General features: G+C 61.8%; 2 protein-coding genes across 2 annotated transcripts; one reads left to right on the top strand and one right to left on the bottom strand.

Annotated features, from left to right (window-relative positions):
• Positions 1 to 633: 633 nt before the first annotated feature.
• PLEKHN1 (pleckstrin homology domain containing N1) lies at positions 634 to 9,956 on the top strand. Its single transcript, XM_033228846.1, has 16 exons — positions 634 to 788; positions 873 to 972; positions 4,332 to 4,478; positions 4,579 to 4,659; positions 4,742 to 4,814; positions 4,936 to 5,063; positions 5,134 to 5,265; positions 5,409 to 5,489; positions 6,142 to 6,214; positions 6,354 to 6,490; positions 6,928 to 7,077; positions 7,253 to 7,390; positions 7,564 to 7,704; positions 7,897 to 8,115; positions 8,393 to 8,441; positions 8,519 to 9,956. Exons 1-16 carry the CDS (start codon positions 706 to 708, stop codon positions 8,650 to 8,652), a joined length of 1,866 nt encoding a protein of 621 aa, XP_033084737.1. The 5' UTR covers positions 634 to 705; the 3' UTR covers positions 8,653 to 9,956.
• Positions 9,957 to 10,027: 71 nt separating this feature from the next.
• On the bottom strand, positions 10,028 to 15,106 carry PERM1 (PPARGC1 and ESRR induced regulator, muscle 1). Its single transcript, XM_033228841.1, has 4 exons — positions 15,025 to 15,106; positions 12,030 to 14,123; positions 10,559 to 10,684; positions 10,028 to 10,330 (listed from the first exon to the last, which is right to left on the bottom strand). The coding sequence occupies exons 2-4, from the start codon at positions 13,978 to 13,980 to the stop codon at positions 10,245 to 10,247; spliced, it is 2,163 nt and encodes a 720-aa protein (XP_033084732.1). The 5' UTR covers positions 13,981 to 14,123; positions 15,025 to 15,106; the 3' UTR covers positions 10,028 to 10,244.
• Positions 15,107 to 19,350: the final 4,244 nt, after the last annotated feature.

Here is a 19,350-nt window from a genome sequence, read left to right as displayed (position 1 = left end):
GGGGGCAGCAAGGCAGAGCTGGGCATCCAGGGAGGTTGGGGGCCATGGAGTCCCTGTGGACCAGCCTCCTGCTGTAGGTGGGGTTTGCCTGGGCTGGGTCCTGAGGCTGAGGTCCCCGCCACGTCTTGGGCTCTGGGGGTGCGGCTGGGGAGGACAGCACTGACCCTGTGTATGCTGACTGTCCTGGCTGCCGAGGTGGCATGTGGCCTTCCAGAGTCCCCTTAAGCCTTGAGGACCCTGACGGGTCTGTGGTGAGGGGGCCCAGGCAGGAGGGGAGGCTGGGGTGGCTCTGGCCGCTGTCTCCTATGCTGGAATTCCTGCCTCAGCCCTCCCTGCAGTCACTGGTGACTCAGGCCGGCCAGGGTTTAGATGGAAACAGGATGTGTGTGCACGCTGTTGGGGGGTGCTGGAAGGTGGCCCCGAGTTCACAAAGCCTGAGCACAGGCAAGTGGGGTACCCCTTGCACACTGGAGGCCTTGTCTGGGCCAGAGGGGAGATCGTCCCAAGGCTGGCCTCTCGGTGTGGAGGACCCAGGGCAGAGACCTGGACGGCTCAGGTAGGGGCCAGGCCTCTTCCAGAAAGGCTCCACCCCTGCCCAGCCCTGGGTGACGGGCAGGACGTCCCAGAGCCCCGCCTGCCTGTGGGAGGCGGGGGCAGGAGGCTGTGGACAGGGACCCAGACTTGCCGACCTGCACGACTCTGGCCATGGGGAACAGCCACTGTGTGCCTCAGGCCCCCAGGAGGCTCCGGGCCTCCTTCTCCAGAAAGCCCTCACTGAAGGGAAACAGGTGAGCGGGGTGTGGGTGCGGCCACCTGGGCGCAGGGCTCCCCCACCCGCTCTGGGGCCACGAGCTCCCTTGCCTTGTCCCCAGAGAGGACGGCGCACGGATGCCGGCTGGCCTGCTGGGTCCCGAGGCTGCTCGAAGCGGGGACGCCGCCGCCAACAAGCTCTTCCACTACATCCCGGGCGCGGTGAGCGCGGCGCGCGCGGTGGCTGGGGTCTGGGAGCGTGGCTCTGCCCGCGCGTGTGTGCCGCGTGTCCGTGCAGCTCGGGGTCTTCCCCTCGGCCGGGGGGATTCAGACCCCCTTAGGTGAGGAGCAGACGCTGACTGCCCCGCCCTGGGGAGCTCATCCGGCCGAAAGTCTGAGCGGAGAGCGAAACCGCGACGCAGGACTGAGTCAGTCGGGAGCGAGCTGGGCGGGGCGGGCCGCGGGCGGGGCGGGCCGCGGGCGGGGCGGGGCCTCCCGGGACCTCCTCCCGCAGGGGACCGGCGCACGCGTCTCTGTCGCTGCAGTGGGGCTTGGGGTCGTGCTGGTAGTGCCACTTGACAGTAAGGGGCCTCAGGTGAGCAGTGAGCCAGCCGGCCACCTATGCGGCCTGTTTCTCCCTGGGTGTCCCGCAGGAAGCTGCTGCTGGGTACGGCCCCCCGTCCACAGAAACCCCTCTGTGCACGCACCGGCCTCCTCCCAGCCTGCCAAGGCCACGCAGCAAGGAGGCATCTCCCAAGCACACACTAGGCCACCTCTCCGTGGAAGGAGCAGAAGACCACCCCCATGCCCATCCCTCCGCCCAGGCCCCTGTAGGACTAAGGGTAGATGCCCAGCCCCTTTCAGATGTGCCTGGTGCTGGGTTGAAGGAACAGGAGGAGGAACCTGGGCTTCAGGGCAGACAGGAACCCCCACTGCACCCCTGTCAGGTAGCCTGGATGCTATGTGCAGGCCCTAGGAGCGTCTAGGGGAGAGGACCCCTGCCCTGCACTCCTAGGTCCTGCAGCTAGTGTGGCCGTGCAGACCCCGTTGCCAACAAGCCCCCACCAGGCAGGAGGCTCGTGCCATACCCGCTCCTGACCTCCGGAGTTTCAGGGTTCCCTGCAGACAACAGGTGCTGGTTTCGGAAACCACATTGCCTCAGAGCAGTGGGCAGGGAGAGGGAGCCAGGCTGGCCTAGGGGTGTGGTCCCTTTGGCTGCATCTCAGACGCCACTCTCTCTGTCCAGGCCCAGGACATGCAGTGGGACCCTGGTGGGATCCTATGAGGTGTGGTGGGTGGCCCTAGTGGTCCTCCCTTGCCAAGACATGGTAGCCAGAGAGGGAACCTGCTGAGCCTCAGGAAATGGGGCTGGGGGAGGAGCTCAGGGCCAGTCCTGGAGCCAGTGCTCCTCTGCCCTGTGCCTGGGCTCTGCACCCAGTGCTGTGAGCTGGCTCTGCCACGGCTCCAAGCTGAGTCCTCCCCGGGGCTGAGCTGGGCTGCAGGGCTAAGCTGTGTGGCCCTTCCTGGTCTGTGGCCTATTTTTCATGGGTGCCTACCCGGCATCAGTTCCCACGCTGGGTGTGGGTACAGGAGGCCCCACCCAGAGGCAGGAGGCCGGGAAAGCCTATGCGTCTGTCTGTTCACATTCCTGGGCCTGCTCACGGGCAGCTAAGCTTGGCCAGGGCACAGCGGCACTGCATTTAGCCCTTGCCAGCTCCTAGAGGGAGCAGGACACCTTCCCACTTGCCCCTGAGCCTGTGGATCACAGAGCTCTCCAGCCCCAGGTTCACACCCGTCCCCTTTCTGATCTCTAGCCTGATGATCAAAGCCTGCATTTGTAGAGGACTGTGTGTGCCAGGATTGGCTAAATGTGGCATGGATGTGGATTCCCCTCCCCTCTCAGCACATGCAGTGATACCCACAGCACATCCCAGGCCCTGTCTTAGGCTCTGGGGACACAGAAGTGAACGGAATAGACAATCCCTGTTCTCACAGTGCTCCCATTCCCACGGCAGAGACAGACGACAGGGCAAATAAATAGAAGATCCAGTGAGAAGGGTGGGGGTGGTGCTAAGGAGAAAAACAGAGGGGATGGGTGCAGTTTCAGAAAAGGACCTCTTGGAGCAGGTGATGTCTGAGCAAAGCTGCCAAGCGAGTAAAGAAGGGGGTCGGGGCTGAGCGGTCCCCAAAGCGGGAAGAGCACATGCAGTGGCTGGAGAGCATGGGTCTGACCCCTCGGGGCACTGCCAGGACCCGGCTATCACCTGAGCAAGCGGCCAGGACACACTCAGGGGATCGACCCCGGAAATCTCCTCACATCTTTCAGGCTGGGGGCTGGAAATGGGCTGCGGTGAGAACATTGACACTGAGGAAATCGGCAAACGTTACAAATCAGGGCATTGGTGTGTTTCTGTGTCTGTTTTTTGTAGAACCAGGTGTTAAACATTTACCAGCCAATACTGGAGACGTGGGAGGGTTTTGAGTGTTACCCAGACACCTCCAAATTCTTCTAACAAGTCTTCAGAGGTTGAATAACCAAAGACATGTTACACAGCTTAGGAAATAATGAAGATAGGATTTAATCCACTGAGTTCAAATCTCACCATCTCTACCACTAGACCAGGCAGCTCTGTGTGGGGAAGTGTGTCTGTGTGTGTGTGTGTATGCACGGACGTGAGTGTGTGCACAAGTGTGTATGTGTACGTGTGTATGCACATGTGTATATGTGCGTGTGTGTGCACGTATTTGTGCACTGTGTATGTGTGCATGCATGTGTGTGCGTATGCATGTGCATGTATGTGCGTGTGCACACATGTATGCACGTGTGTATGTGTATATGTGTGTGTTGGTGTATTTGTGTGTGGATGTGTATGCATGTATGCACGTGTGTGCATGTGTGTGCAAGTGTACATGTGCATGTGTGTATGCATATTCGTGCATGTGCATACACGTGTGTAGGTGTGCACGTGTGCATGTGTGCGCATGTGTACATGTGTATGTGTGCAGTGCATGTATGTGTGTACATGTGTATATGTGTGTGCACATGTGTATGTGTGCACATGACATATGTATACATGTGTTTTGGTGTATTCTCTGTGTGTGGACATGTATGCATCTGTGTGTATGTCTGCAAGTGCATATGTGTGCACGTGTGTATCCATGCATATGCGTGAATGTGTGTGTACATGTGTGTATGCATCTGTATGTGTCTATTGTGTGGCATGTATGTGTCTATGTATGTGTATGCATGTGTGTGTGCATGTGTACATGTGTGTGCACATGTATGGATACACGCACGTTGCCTGTATATGCACGTATCGGGTGTGTGTGCATGTACGTGTACACAAACGTGCATGTATGCATATATGTATGCACGTGTGTGTGTAAATTCTGCCATGACTGTTTTCCTGTGGAGAGGCTGAGTGTGCAGATTCTATGCCTGGGGGAGGCTGTTCTTCACATATGTGTTGGGTGGCTGTGCACAGGCAGACCATGCCTATAGTCCTGTAGCTGTGTGGATGCCAGCGGAGGGGGTGGGGGGCCCAGGCAAGGCCCCCTCCCCTGAGCGCTGCTCCTCCTAGGACATCCTGGACCTGGAGAACCAGCGAGAAAACCTGGAGCAGCCGTTCCTGAGTGTGTTCAAGAAGGCGCGGCGGAGGGTACCTGTGAGGAACCTGGGAAAGGTTGTACATTATGCCAAGGTCCAGCTGCGGTTCCAGCACAGCCAGGTGGGGGCCGGGTCGGGTGGGGCACGCGCCGGGTGCAGCAGCATCCCCACCAGCCCGGGGGTCCCCAGACCCTGTACTGATGACCCTGCTGCCCGCACAGGATGTCAGCGACTGCTACCTGGAGCTGTTCCCTGCCCACCTGTACTTCCAGGCCCACGGCTCAGAAGGACTCACCTTTCAGGTGAGGCAGTGGGCAGTGGGGGTGGGGCCGTGGCCACCCTTCTCTCCATGGATCCCTGAAGCTCCTACCCTGTGCCTGGCAGGGGCTGTTACCACTGACGGAGCTGAGCGTCTGCCTGCTGGAGGGGTCCCGAGAGCACGCCTTCCAGATCACAGGTGTTTGGGATGCTCCCCGGGCCCCCAGAGGCACTCGTGACCCAGGACTTGGAGAGGGGCCTGCCCTGTGGGCTGCGGGGCATGTGTGTGTATGTGTGTGCCCTCTCTGCCCTGCCCACAGGCCCGCTGCCCGCACCCCTCCTGGTGCTCTGCCCCAGCCGAGCCGAGCTGGACCGCTGGCTTTACCACCTGGAGAAGCAGACGGCCCTCCTTGGGGGGCTGCAACACTGCCACTCAGCACCCCCACAGGTCAGTGCCAGGGACCCCATGCCCCTCCCCACCCAGATCCTCGCAGCCTGCTCTGACCTCCTCCTCACAGGGGTCCTGTGGAGACGAGCTCCCCTGGACTCTGCAACGCCGCCTAACTCGGCTGCAGACAGCATCAGGGCACGAACCCGGCGGCAGTGCTGTCTGTGCCTCGAGGGTCAAGCTGCAGCACCTGCCCGCACAGGTGGGTGGGAGGTGCATGGGGCTGGGTGGGAGGTACATGGGGCTGTAGGGGGATGGGAGGGGTGCAGGGTGCTGGGCAGGGCAGGGACTGGCCCTGGGTGCACAGCAGCTCAGCCCCCGCATCGTTTGACGCCCTCTGCTCAGGAGCAGTGGGACCGGCTCTTGGTCCTGTACCCAACGTCCCTGGCCATTTTCTCCGAGGAGCTGGACGGGCTTTGCTTCAAGGTGGGCCCCTCCTCACTGAGGGCCCGCCCCAGGGAGGCACCTGTGTGAGGGTGGAAGGGGGCGGCCATGCAGGAGGAACCTGTATTTCGGGGCCTGTTGAGACAGAGAACAAGGCCCTGCCCACCCAGCCCGCAGTCCTGGTCAGTCTGGTCTCCCCTGTGACGTGGAGGAGCCCCTGCCCACCCTGAGGTTCTCACCCTGAGATTCTTGACCGTCACCCTGGGGCAGGCAGCATGGGGCTGAGCCCCTCCCAGGGACTCCGTCGTGTGTGCCTGCCCGTGAGGGGTGTGTGTGCACTCGTGTGTGTGCCTGTGTCCTCCAGGGCGGGCACCGGGAAGGGGGTGTGCACTCATGGTCACCTTCAATCACTGAGGAACAAACACAGGGCCCTCCCTGTGGTTCCCCCGGCCCAACTTCCTCTCTGGGGACCTCAGGAGGCTAGTCCTGTGGCTTTGTGTGTCTGCCCCCCAACCAGGGTTAGCAGTGGCCCCAGGACAGACAGGACCCACTGGCCTCCCTCAGGATGGTGGCCTCGGTGCCCAGCTCTCCAAGTATCCAGCCAAGCTCTGGAGGGCACGAGGGTGGGATGAAACCAGGCAGGGCCCCGGGGCTGCCCCCACAAAGGCCTGGCCCTCAGTCTCCGCCCCCGCAGGGGGAGCTCCCACTCCGTGCGGTCCACATCAACCTGGAGGAGGAGAAGCAGATCCACTCCTTCCTGATCGAAGGTGGGGCCCTGACCCCAGTTCTGCCTCCTGCCTGGCCAGGCCATGGTGGGGCGGGAGCCTGAGGGACACCTGGCTCTTTAGTGGGGGCTCTGAGGGGTACACCCCACCCTGCCAGCCCCTCACAGCATCTGTGTGCCAGGCCCCCTCATCAACACCATCCGCGTGGTGTGCGCCAGCTACAAGGACTACAGCCACTGGCTGCTGTGCCTTCGTGCCGTCACCCACAGGGAGGGGGCCCCACCGCTGCCTGGCGCCGAGAGCTTCCCAGGGCTGCAGGTGAGGCATCAGCAGGCCCCACAGCCCAGGTCCTGGGCAGTGGTAAAAACGGGGCAGCAGACCGGGCGTGGTGGCTCATGCCTGTAATCCCAGCACTTTAGGAGGCTGAGGCGGGCCGATCATTTGAGGTCAGGAGTTCGAGATCACCCTGGCCAACATGGAGAAACCCATCTCTATTAAAAATACAAAAAAAATTAGCCAGGTGTGGTGACGCATCCCTGTAATCCCAGCTACTCAGGAGGCTGAGGCATGAGAATCGCTTGACCCGGGAAGGAGAGGTTGCAGTGAGCCGAGATTGTGCCACTGCACTTCAGCCTGGGAGACAGAACAAGACTCTGTCCCAGAAAGAAAAAAGCAGGGGCAGCAGGGTAGGTCCAGGCAGGGGCAGGTGGGGAGGGGGTCCAGCCCTCACTCACCCCCACTCACTGCCCACCCAGGTTACGGGCAGCGGCCGAGGCTCACTGTCCTCAGGCGGACGGACCAGCTGGGACTCGGGGTGCCTGGCGTCCCCCTCCACACGCACCAGCCACTCCTTGCCTGAGTCCTCAGTGCCATCCACTGTGGGCTGCTCCTCCCAGCACACACCGGTGAGTGCTTACGGGGTGGCAGATGAAAGTGGGGCAGAAGACTGTCAGGTAAGTGTGTGTTGGGGACCCTGGTTCCTCAGGGGAACTCAGACTGGAGGGAGCCCCTTGCAGCCTCAGAGAGTTGCACAGGAGAGGGGCCAAAGGGCTCTCTGTGGAAGGTTTGTGGTCCCCACAGGACCAGGCCAACTCTGACCGCACCAGCGTTGGCCGACGGAGGACTGAGCTGAGACGTAGCAGCAGCCGGTCACCCAGGAGCAAGGCCCGGGCAGAGGGCCGCGGCCCTGCCACCCCACTGCACCTGGACCTGACCCAGGTGGGCCCAGCACACCCACCCAGCCCCTGGCCTAGTTCCCACCATTCTGCACCACTGGCCTCTGTCTCTGGGCCTAGTTGTCCTGGAGCCACCCAGAGGTGTCTTGCACAGAGAAGGGGTGGCCTAGGCTGCTTCTAGCCGAGAAGCTCATCTCTCCCACTTCTGCCCTGCAGCTGAACAGGCTGAGCCTGGAGAACAGCCCAGACGCCCCTGACCACGCTTCGGAAACATCGCACTCTCCCCTCTATGCTGACCCCTACACCCCACCCGCCACCGCCCACCGCAGGGTCACCGATGTCCGGGGCCTGGAGGAGGTCAGGCCCCTGCTGGGCGACAGAAAGGGCGGGAGGTGCCTGCAGCCTGAGGTTGGGGAGGTCTAGACCGTGCCTCTCAGCCTGGGGTCTGGGGCTGCCCCGAGCCTGAGGTCTGTTCAGGCTCTGATGGGAGGTTGAGGTTCTGGGGGTCCCTGGATGCCACTGAGGCCCCAGCCCAGGCTCTCCTGGCAGTTCCTCAGTGCCATGCAGAGCTCACCTGGACCTGTGCCCTTGAGCCCACTCCCCTTGGTGCCTGTGTCTGTGCTTGCCTCTGACCCCGGCTCCAGCTCCTCTGGCCCCACTGGCCCCCACTTGCTCTCCAAAAAAGGAGTTCTGCAGTCCAGAGCCTCTCAGAGACAGCGGGGCTCAGCCAAGGATGGGGAGCCGCAGCCCCCAGACTCGCCTCAGCTTGTGAGTAGCAGTCCCCACGCCAGTGTGCCCTGCGCTCCGGGGTGCTGGGGGCGCTGGTGTGGAGCCTCCTGGGACTCTGAGGGAGCAGGGAGGGAAACAGGAGGGCGGGGGCAGATGGAGACCAAGGGGGCCAGCAGGGAGCGGGGGAGACAGGACTGGGGAGGGAGAGCAGGGGGACGTAGGTGATGCCAACCCGGGGGGTGGGGGTCTGCACATCGACCAAGCTCCCTGCCTGGGGCTGTACCCGGCTCTCAGACTTGCGGTTTGGGGTTCCCAGGTCTCCTCTGCCAGGGAAGGTTTGCCTGAACCCCGGCTGCCCCTGACAGGTGAGTGAGGGTCCTGCCTTCTGGGGTGAGTGCCTGTTGCCTCCCACAGGCTGACACATCTCTGCCTTCCCTACTAGATGGCTGGTCCTCCAGGAGGAGCCAGGGCCCCGGCTATGACCACCTCTGGGACGAGACTTTGTCTTCCTCCCGCCGGAAGTGCCCCCAGCTTGGAGTGCCTGAGGCCAGTGCAGGTCTTGTGCAGTGGATCTGATGGCCACGGTGAGGCCGGCTCTCAGGACCACCCTCACCAAGCTCCAGGGTACCCGCCCCTGTAACCCACTTCAAATTACAAGTCAGGGTCTGAACCCAGTGTGATGAGGGGGTCTCCGGGGCCCTGAGTTCAGAGCCTGTCCCTCGGCTCCTGCTCCTCAGTGCCAGCAGCTGGGGCAGGGAGGGGCAGGAAGGGCTCACCCCAAGGATGCCCTGGCTGGCAAGGTGGGTCACAGGTCAGGGAGGTCCTGGCCATCCACAGGGTCAGCCCTCAGCTCAGCTCACCAGGAGTCAGGGAGGAGACTCACTGGGAGTGGGAGGGCGGCATGGGCGTGAAGGTCAGAGGAAAGAGAAAGGTCAGCAGGGTCAGAGGATGTGAGGTCAGAGGGCATGAGGGTTACAGGTCAGCAAGGTGTGAGGAGCACTGGCCAGAGTGTCCCAAGGAGGAGGGCGGGTGGGGCCTTGCATGGCCTGGGCATGCGCCCTAGGGCAGCATGGGAGATGCTGATGCCACCGGACCAGAAAGAACAAAAAGAGAAAAGAGAAAAGAGAGAAGAGAAAGAAGAAGAGAAGGAAAGAGAGAGAGAGAACGAGAAAAAGAAGAAAGAAAAAGAAAAGAAAGAATTTTATTGGTGCCGTGTACGCTTGTTCTCTGCTCAGCAGCCAGGGTCTCCCACAGTCTTGAGGACCCTGCACACACTGCCTTGGCAGGACCCCCACCTGGGGACCCCCACCTGGCACCCAGCCAGGCAGCCCCCTTCCTCTGCCACCTTCAGCCCCTCACCGACCTTCCCAACTGGTCTCTGACTCCCCTTGGCTGTGGGCCCCCAGCTGCCCCACAGGAGCCCCCAGGAGCCCAGCCCTCCATCTGATGCCACCAAATTCTCCCTCTGCACCTGCACCCAGGGCTTCCCAGGGAGGGGCTCGCAGCTCTGCCACAGACCCCCACCCTGCAGGGGCCGCTGGGCTGCCTTCACTGTCTCAGGCCAGAGCTCAGAGAGGCCTTGGCCACAGTCCCTTGAGGATCAAGAGTGATGGGCCTTGGAGCCCTTGGCAGCCCAGCCCACCTGTGAGGAGGCTGCCCAATCCCTCTTTGAGGCCACCCTGTGTCCTCGCCCCTCCGTTTGCCCAGAGCTCCAGCCAGAGCCTCTCACTGCTCAGACCCCTCCAGGGTCCAAGTCCTGTTCTGCCACTCAGCCCCCACTGCATCCCAGAAGAAATGCAGGGTGTGGTTAAATGTGATTTCAGATAAACAAATGACTTCTTAGTAAAATGACCTCCCCACTATTGCATGTCTGAAATTAACCGAATGCCCTGTGTTCTCATCTGTGGATCTGGCTACCCTCCTATCCAACCACCTGCCTCCCTCCACCCACCCAGACTTTAGCACCTTCCCTCCCAGGCGTGGGGAGTGGCTGTGGCCACTGGCTGGATCCTCAGGTGAGTCCCAAGGAGCAGCACCAGGACACGCCCCCCTCCTGGACACCGTAGAAGACTGGGGTCAGAGGGCTCGGGCAAGGGTGGCACCTCATCCCGTCCTGGGTGCCTGTGGTCGTCTCCTCATCCCGCATCTCCCTGGCCCGGGCCTGGCTCCTAGGAGCTGGGGCTGCGGCGCTCTTGCCCCACCTGCCGGCGGAAGTAGCGGATGGCAGAGATGGTGCCGATGTTGGCCAGCAAGACTGCAAGAGAAGCACAGGGTCTCCTGAGGGCCAGCTTGGCTGTGAGCACCGTCTGCCCACAAGACCCAGCCCTCAAAGGGCGGGCTAGGCCGGTGCGGCCAGGGCTGCAGCTCAGCCTGGGAGGAGCAGGTCAGGGGAGAGCCCTGGGGCCCCCATGCACCCCTCGTCCTGCCAGTGCCCCTCGGTCTGGCTTCTAGGCACAGCTCCCTCTGCCCCCAGCACCCGAACCTGTTTTCCAAGCGTCTGGGGTATGCAGATCTGACGTCCTCACAGCCCAGGTGGCAAGGGCTACAAACACCAGGCACATGTCATTCTGGCTGAAGGCAAATGACGGGACAGGCCCCCGGAGCTCCGCTAGGAGAGAAGCCCACCGTCAGCCCCACGGCTGCACTTAGAGACGGCCCCGCACATGCCCGCCCCGGAACTGCCTGCCCCGCCCCAACCCCGGGAACCGCCTGCCCCCCAATCCCGGGAACTGCCTGCCCCCCAATCCTGGGAACTGCCTCCCCCCACCACCAACCCCAGGAACTGCCTGCCCCCCAATCCCGGGAACTGCCTGCCCCCCAATCCGGGAACTGCCTGCCCTCCAACCCCAGGAACCGCCTGCCCTCCCCAAAACCGGGAACTGCCTGCCCCCCTAATCCGGGAACTGCCTCCCCCCACCACCAACCCCGGGAACTGCCTGCCCCCCAACCCCGGGAACGCCTGCCCCCCAACCCCGGGAACCACCTGACCCCCAATCCCGGGAACCGCCTGCCCCCGCAATCCGGGAACCACCTGACCCCCAACCCCGGGAACTGCCTGCCCTGCCCCAATCCCAGGAACCGCCTGCCCCCCCAGTCCCGGGAACTGCCTGCCCCCCTAATCCCGGGAACTGCCTGCCCCCCCAATCCCGGGAACTGCCTGCCCTCCCAACCCTGGGAACCACCTGCCCCCCAATCCCGGGAACCGCCTGCCCCCGCAATCCCGGGAACCACCTGACCCCCAACCCCGGGAACTGCCTGCCCTGCCCCAATCCCAGGAACCGCCTGCCCTCCCAATCCCGGGAACCGCCTGCCCCCCCAATCCCGGGAACCGCCTGCCCCCCAATCCCAGGAACCGCCTGCCCCCGCAATCCCGGGAACCACCTGACCCCCAACCCCGGGAACTGCCTGCCCTGCCCCAATCCCAGGAACGCCTGCCCTCCCAATCCCGGGAACCGCCTGCCCTCCCCAATCCGGGAACCACCTGCCCCCCCAATCCCGGGAACCGCCTGCCCTCCCCAACCCCGGGAACCGCCTGCCCCCCAATCCCGGGAACCGCCTGCCCTCCTCAACCCCGGGAACCGCCTGCCCTCCAATCCCGGGAACTGCCTGCCCTCCCAATCCGGGAACCGCCTGCCCCCCCAACCCCGGGAACCGCCTGCCCCCTGCACATGCCCGCCCCAGGAACCGACTCCCCCCACCACCAACCCCGGGAACCGCCTGCCCCGCACATGCCCACCCCAGGAACCGCCTCCCCCACCCCAACCCCGGGAACTCCCTGCCCCCGCAACCCCAGGAACTGCCTGCCTCGCACACGCCCGCCCTGGGAACCGCCTGTCCCAGACACATCCACCCTGGGACATGTCTGTCCTGCCCCCCCGCAGTGGCTCCCTCCCTGGCCAAGCTCCCTGGACAGTGTTTGCCTGGGACCTGGACAGGCATCCGAGAGCACGTACCTGCCCGCCTAAGAGCCAGGTGGAGCCGCTCTGCTGCGGCTGGCTTGAGGGGGGTCTCTGGCCCCGCCCCCTGGAAAGCCAACCTGGGAGGCTCCAGGGCCTGCAGCTGGGGCAGGACAGCCGGCGCTAGCACGCCCTCCAGCCTGTCCTCCCTGAAGAAATGTTCATAGACCTCAGGGATGGAGATAGGCACAGGGTCTCCAGGTACGGGGGCCGGTACAGGATCAGCTCTTGGGAGTGGCGCCGGGGCCCCCCGCTGCCTCGGCCTCTGGGCTCCAGTGTCTTGGAAGAAGAATTCACACATGTCTGGCCACTGGATGCCTGCCGGATCCTGACCGGCCGCTGCCGCCTCAGCATCCTGGTCCTCCTCGATGGTGTCACAGAAGAAGAACTCGTAGGCCTCAGGGAGGGTCACGGCAAAGCTGCACCCGGGCCCGGCCCTCATCACGGTAGAGGGAGGGGGGCGAGGCAGGTGCTTGAGGATCCGAGGCTGGTGGGGCCGGGGCCCGACGGCCACAGCATCCCAGGCTCCGGGTCCCCCGTGGCCCCCAGTTGCTGTCTGGGGGGCTGAGGGCCTGGCTGTGGCCGATGGGGCCAGGCCTGAGGCCTCTCCTGAGCCTGGCTTGTTGGGGCCGGGCCCAGCCACGGAGAAGCGCACTTTCTTCTTCTTGGGGACTTGGGTGAGACCCGGTGCGGGCTCCCCAGAGCGGTGTGCAGGGGCCCCTGCTGAGAGCGCAGACACAACAACCTCCGTCTCCACATCAGGCCCAGCTCTGCGGGTGGGAGACCAGGCGGGGCCAGAGACGTCAGCTGTGGGAACAGGGGTAGACACAAGCCCACCAGCCTCGGTCATCCTCGGCACAGCCTCTGAGACAGGTGGAGATGAAGCCTCCTCTAGCTTAGCCACTAGGCCTGCTGTCGGCAAGGCCATGTCCAGGCCATGCTCGGAGGCAGGTGTGGACACAGCCGTGTCCGTGTCAGGTTGCAGCTTGGAGACGGGTGTAGATGGGGCCACACTGGACTGAGGCTCAGAAGCCAGTGTAGACACAGCTGTGTCAGGTTGCGGCTCGGAGGCAGGTGTGGACACAGCCATGTCTGACTTAGCCCTTGAGACATCTGGGTGGGCTTCCTGGACAGGTGTGGACACCGTGTGCAGCTCAGCTCGGGGAGGGGTTCTGATCTGGTCTGTGCCTTGCTCAGTCACAGGGACAAGTGTAGATAGGCCCAAATCTGGCCCTGGCTCAGGAGCTCCTGTAGGGCCTGGCCCCAGCTCCTCCTGCCTGGCTTTGGCCGTCAGCTTTGCCGTCTCAGGACTGGCCGCAGGGAGCAGCGGGGAGCCCGTCCGGGCAGAAGTAGAGGCTCCTGCTTGCCCACCCCCCTTGGCACCCACAGCTCGCCTCTTCTTTCGGCTGGGGCTCCGTGCTGGGCCTCCAGGGCTATCGGGGGGCCTCTGGGAGCCAGTGCTGTGGCCAGGGGACTCGGGACTCCGAGGAGGCTCACCAGGGGGCCGTGGGGCAGGGCCCTGCAGAAGTCTGTGCATCTGGTCTCCAGAAGACGCCGGACCAGGGCAGGTTGAGCACTGGCAGGAAGGGCTGGCGCCGGGGCCAAGGGACGGTGGAGCCTCTGCCCGTGTGGACGTGCTGGGTGTCTGCTGACTGGTCCCCAGGGCCAAGACAGGCTCACACAGAGACCTGCTGACCAGCTGCTGTGTGGCCACGTCCTCCTCCTCGCAGCCCCGCCAGCTCCGCCCTCCTGCAGCTGGCTGCCCAGTTGGGAGAGGTGGGGGCCTGGGGGGACTGCTGCCACTGCTGTCCCCTTGGTCAATGTCACTGGACAAGGGCTCGTCCCCAGAGGCCAGGCCAGCCTGCAGGAGGCCACACTCATCAGCGGTGGCTGAGAACTCAGCCCAGTCCTGGTCACTCAGCTGGACGCTGTACTGGAAATTTTCCATGTGGGGTCAGCAGAGGCACTGGAGGGTGGCAGAATGGGTCCGGTGGGGTCTTCGTGGGTTCAGGCCCCAGGCACTACCCTGCACATGCAGCACCTGCCACATGAGACCCGGGGGTTCCACCACCTCGGGGCTCCATCTGGGCCCTGAAAGGAAGAGAACATCTCGAGGGGAGGGCCGCGCTTCCTTCACACGTAGTGGTGACAATTTCCAAGTTAGAAGATCCCCAGCTCCCATGACCCTAGTTCCCAACGCACCCCAAGTGATACCTGTGTGATGATTACATTACATAGTGTGTTACATTCCTAGAATCTAGGATGATTTTCTACCAGTGAAGTTATAAAACCAGCCGTCCTCAGGTTCGAATGCTCAGTTTCCTATCACACCTTAGCTGGGGCGGCCTCATTTCCTCCACCTTCTGCCAGAGCTGTCTTTACACGGCAAAGCACCTTTCAGGGTCCACCCAATGGGACCCGTGCGCTCGGGGGATGGGCAGCCCTGGCCCATCCCAGGGCACCCCAGCTGGCAGCCGGCCACAGGAGAGGATTGCAGGGCCCAGCAGGTGCCCAGCCCTCGGTGGTGACCTTCCGATCGCATTGGCTGGGCCAGGCTATTCTCTGAGCTCCCGGTGGTGCTCACCAGAGCTGGCCCCCGTCAGCAGAGAGAGCCTGGGCAGGAGGTGAAGGGTGCGATGGGTCTCTTGACCCAGCAACCACCTCGGGCCGTCCTCGAGGTCTGCAGCACAACCCAGGCCTGCCTGGCTGCTCAGGGTGCCCTCCTTTGCCCCATCTCAGAGAAGCAGGAAGAGCCTAGCCAGCTGTGGGGTCTACCCCTAGAGGGGGCTGCCCTCGGCCTCAGGTCAGCCCCTCTGGACCCAGGGAGCGGGAAGTCCCTTTGGCAGGGACAGAGTCCTGAGACAGAGGCCAGGGACGGTGGCTTGCCGCCCACTGACCTTCGCCCTCCTCTCTGGTCTCTTGAGAAGCCTCTGTGGGGGTTGTTGCCATTGGGACCCCTTGGGTCAGGAGCAAGCAGCTGACCATGTCCTACCTGGGTCCCGGCGGCCAAGCTGGGTGTCTGAGCTGCCCATCCCAGGGCGGCATGGTGCTAGGCTGGCTGCACAGGCTCCACCCCCTGTGCCAAAAATACCGCGTCCCTGTGGTCACACGTGACTTGTGCCAGCCATCAGGGTCCAGGCCACAAATAGATGGCATTTGAGGGCCCTCCAGCTACAGTACGTGAGAACGACTCCTGGCACGGGGCTGGGCCAAGGTGAGGTCAGACACAGGCCGGAGGATGCTGACCAGCAGGCAGCACCGCTCAGTTCCCGTGCTTCCGCCACCTACAGTGAAACCTCAGACCTGCCCTCCCTGCCACCCCTGGAATGTTCCTGGCCTGCTTTTGAGATGGCCTCTGTGTCCTGGCCAGGGCTTGTGCCTCCCTGTCCTGACCTCCAGGACTCATGTGAAGGTGAGTGGCCTGCATAGCCACACAGCCAGGGAGTGTCAGGGTCAGGTGTCCCCATGCCCGGCTCTGCTCAGCTGCACTCTCCAGGCTGTCCTGACCTTGGGGTTCACGGTGCCCATTCCCAGGCAGGTTCTGAGCCAGGGGACAAGAAGACAGGGCAAGAGATCCAACAATAAACATCCAATCTAACAGGCAGATGAGCTCAGCTCCAACGGCAGCACTCCTGAGAAAGAAGTAGGGAGAGGGGTGACTGGGGGGGCCAGAGACCTCTCTAAGGAGGGGGTTTGGACCCGGAAGTTCCTGAGAGTCCAGGGCACAGGACTAAGAGACTGGTGCCTGCACTGTGAGGGGTGGCAGTGAGAGCTGGGCATGCGGAAAGTGTATGCCTGGTGCCACACGATGCTTTTCCAGAAAGTAGCTGCCACAAGGCCACAGGACAAGGTGTCCCGCCACCCAGGGCCAGCCTGACTTGAGCTTTCACAAGTTAAATCGCACCCTGCATCCCTTTCTGCGTCTGCGTCCTCGGGTCCACGCTGCGCTCTGGAGACAGCTGCCATGAGGGCTGCGGGCAACTGCCGAGCGGACGAGGCTGTCCTGCGTGAGTGCTCCCCGCGGCTGCGCCGTTTCCCGTGGGTGGTGATGGGGTCATTTCCAGTTTGCAGCTACCACACGTGGTGTGGCTGTGAATGTCTGGGAACACTCCTTTCAGCAAACCTCTCGCATTTCCAGGACGCGTGGGGTCAGTGTCAGAAGGTGCCGCCCCATTTGCCAGGCGGCTGTGTGGCCGTGCTCCAGACTGGAGTTTTGCAGGAGCTGCACGTCTGCTTCTGGGCGGCGCCTCTCGGCTTTGGCCGCCTCCCTGTGCCTCCTCCTTTGGACAAGCTCTTCATTGAACTCTTGTACTGGGGAATCTTCTCCCTCTCTGCCTCCACTTTCCACCCTCTTGACGGTACCTTTGTGTGCCTGTTTGTTTGAGACGGAGTTTCACTCTTGTTGCCCAGGCTGAGGTGAAATGACAAAATCTGAGCTCACCGCAAGCTCCGCCTCCCAGGTTCCCGCCATTCTCCTGCAAGCTCCGCCCCCCGGGTTCACGCCATTCTCCTGCCTCAGCCTCCTGAGTAGCTGGGACTACAGACAGGCGCCACCACACCCGGCTAATTTTGTGTTTCTACTAGAGATGGGGTTTCTCCACGTTTCGCAGGCTGCTCTCAAACTCCTGACCTCAGGTGATCCGCCCACCTCAGCCTCCCAAAGTGCTGGGATGACAGGTGTGGGCCACCGCGTCTGGCCTATTCCTTCTTCTTCTTCTTTTTTTTTTTTTTTTTTTTTTTTTTTTGTTGAGACAGAGTCTCGCTCTGTCGCCCAGGCTGGAGTACAGTGGTGCAATCTCGGCTCACTGCAAGCTCCGCCTCCCAGGTTCACGCCATTCTCCTGTCTCAGCCTCCTGAGTAGCTGGGACTACAGGTGACTGCCACCATGCCCAGCTAATTTTCTTTGTATTTTTAGTAGAGACAGGGTTTCACTGTGTTGACCAGGCTGGTCTCAATCTCCTGACCTCGTGATCCGCCCGCCTCGGCCTCCCATGGTGCTGGGATTACAAGCATGAGCCACCACGCCTGGTCTATTCCTTCATTTAAAAAAAAAAAACTTCATTGTGTTGCCTTTCACCCTCGGCTCTGCCACACACCTGGCATTGACTTTTGTGGACGGTGGGAGGTGGGGGGCATGGGGGTCCTCTCTGTCTTCACGTGGACGCCCAGCTGACCCAGCACCACATCCTGGGTGGGCATCCAGGCCCCACGTGGACCATCACGAGATGAGACAGGAAAGGCAGGGAGGCCCATGGCAAGGCAGGGAGCTGTGGGAGGAGGTCTAGGGCAGCAGGAAGGGCTCTACCCTGAGGCCTTTTCACACCAGCTATCAGTGGAGTTGGCCGGAGGCTTCAGCGGGATGCCCTTCTCTGCCCTCCAGCCCAGTCATGAACCTTCCGGGTGGGAGCGGCAGGGGGAGGGCGGCTGTAGGATGAGGAATAGCCAGGGCTCCCCTGCACTTCAGGCAGCAGCACCCCTCAGTCCGGGGAGGAAGAAGAACCCAGTTCTACCGTGGAGGCAGAGACGAGCCCCCAGGCCTGCGGGGCAGAGTCCCCTGGGAGGACGGGGCATGCTGTGCCCCCAGCGGCCACCAGAGGGCACCAGGACGCCACTGCGCAGCGGACGGGGTTGGCTCTGCGGCTCCTGCCCCTCGTCTGGGCGGGCAGGGGGCGAGAAGGGCGCTTCTTGGGGGATTGCTAGGCTCCCCTTCCGGAAGCCACGTAGAACTGGTGGAAGCCCTGGACCTTGAGACAGTCAGGGAGCGAGACAGGGGTTTCACTCTGTCGCCCAGGCTGGCGCGCAGTGGCGCGATCCCAGCTCCCTGCAGCCTCGACCTCCCAGGCTCGAGTGATCCTCCAGCCTCAGCCTTCCGAGTAGCTGGGACCACAGGCCCCATCGCCAAGCCCGGCCTCCTTTTCAGTTTTTATAGCTTTATTGAAGTATAATTAACACGTAATACACTTCAAGTATTTATTTATTTAACTATCTATCTGCTGTTGGAGATGGAGTCCCACTCTGTCGCCCAGGCTGGAGTGTAGTGGCTCCATCTCGGCTCACTGCAGCCTCCGCCTCCCAGGTTCCAGTGATTCCCCTGCCTCAGCCTCTCAAGTAGCTGGGACTACAGGCGCCCGCCACCATGTTGGGAGAAGTTTTGTATTTTTAGTAGAGATGGGGTTTTGCCATGTTAGCCAGGCGGGTCTCAAACTCCTGACCTCAAGTGACCTGCCCATCTTGGCCTCCCAAAGTGCTGGATGACAGGCGTGAGCCACCGCGCCCGGCCCACTTCAACTATTTAAAGTGTGCACTTTGCTAGGTTTGGACACGTATACCCCCGGGAGCCCCCACAGACATCTCCAACACCCCCAAATGTTCCTTCAGCCTCTTGGTGATTCTTTCCCTCCCCACACTCAGGCAACCATGAATCTGCTGTTCCTGCAGAGTAAGTCGCACTGGCTGGAATCATCCACTGGGCCCTTCTTTGTGTAGGACAGAAGAGTCCAACACGCCTGTCCTCGGTGACAGCGTTTCTTAGACATTCACCCACACTGTGGTATATGTGCATTGTTACTTTTTATAAAAAGTGTTCCATTGTTGGATACACTGCAATTTCTGTATCCATTCCTCTGTTGAAGGACATTTGTATTATTTCTAGTTTGGGGCTCTCACAGGTAAAACTGCTATGAACGTTTGTGTACAAGTGTTCCTAGTGTGAAAGGAAAATGTATCTCGGGAACCCCCAAATCACTGAGCCAAACAGAGAAGTCAAGCTGGCAACTGCTTAGGGCCAACCTGCCTTCTGTTCTATTCTTTAAAAAGCAGCTAAGATTTTAAAAAATAAAAAAGCTGCCTAACTCCTTCAGGACGTGTTCACAGGGAAATTCCTGCAGACACAGGATGGACAGAATTCAAAGCCATTCCTCTGCTCTGCTCACTGAGATCAATGAACATCTGATGGCTTTCTTTGGAAAGGCTAATCAGAAACAAAAGAATGCCACCCTTTGTTTTACCACCTGTGACCTGGAAGCTGTCTCCCCTCTTCAAGTTGTCTCGCCTCTTGGGACTGAACCAATATACATCTTACACATATTATTCACATATTATTGAAGTCTCGTGTCTTCCTGAAATGTAGAAAACCCAGCCGTACCCCAGCCACCTTGGGCACATGTTGCCAGGACCTCCTGAGGCCGCGTCATGGGCACGTTCTTAACCTTGGCAAAATCAACTTTCTTTTCTTTCTTCTTCTTCTTTTTTTTTTTTTGAGACGGAGTCTCGCTGTGTCACCCAGCCTGGAGTGCAGTGGCGCGATCTCAGCTCACTG

Source organism: Trachypithecus francoisi, unplaced genomic scaffold, assembly GCF_009764315.1.
Source record: "Trachypithecus francoisi isolate TF-2019V2 unplaced genomic scaffold, Tfra_2.0 Lachesis_group12, whole genome shotgun sequence".
Lineage (NCBI taxonomy): Eukaryota > Metazoa > Chordata > Mammalia > Primates > Cercopithecidae > Trachypithecus > Trachypithecus francoisi.
Note: the sequence above shows the minus strand (reverse complement) of the source record. Positions and strands in the feature narration are given on the sequence as shown.

Bases quoted from the DNA above. Each gene is read 5' to 3' on its own strand.
- PERM1 (XM_033228841.1), bottom strand. From the start codon at position 13,980: ATGGAAAATTTCCAGTACAGCGTCCAGCTGAGTGACCAGGACTGGGCT. The intron at 10,685-12,029 runs GTACGTGCTCTC...CTTCTCTCCTAG, and splicing joins CCTGGCTCTTAGGCGGGCAG to CGGAGCTCCGGGGGCCTGTC. The intron at 10,331-10,558 runs GTTCGGGTGCTG...CTTCTCTTGCAG, and splicing joins CCCAGACGCTTGGAAAACAG to TCTTGCTGGCCAACATCGGC.
- PLEKHN1 (XM_033228846.1), top strand. From the start codon at position 706: ATGGGGAACAGCCACTGTGTGCCTCAGGCCCCCAGGAGGCTCCGGGCC. The intron at 789-872 runs GTGAGCGGGGTG...CCTTGTCCCCAG, and splicing joins CCCTCACTGAAGGGAAACAG to AGAGGACGGCGCACGGATGC. The intron at 8,442-8,518 runs GTGAGTGAGGGT...CTTCCCTACTAG, and splicing joins ACCCCGGCTGCCCCTGACAG to ATGGCTGGTCCTCCAGGAGG.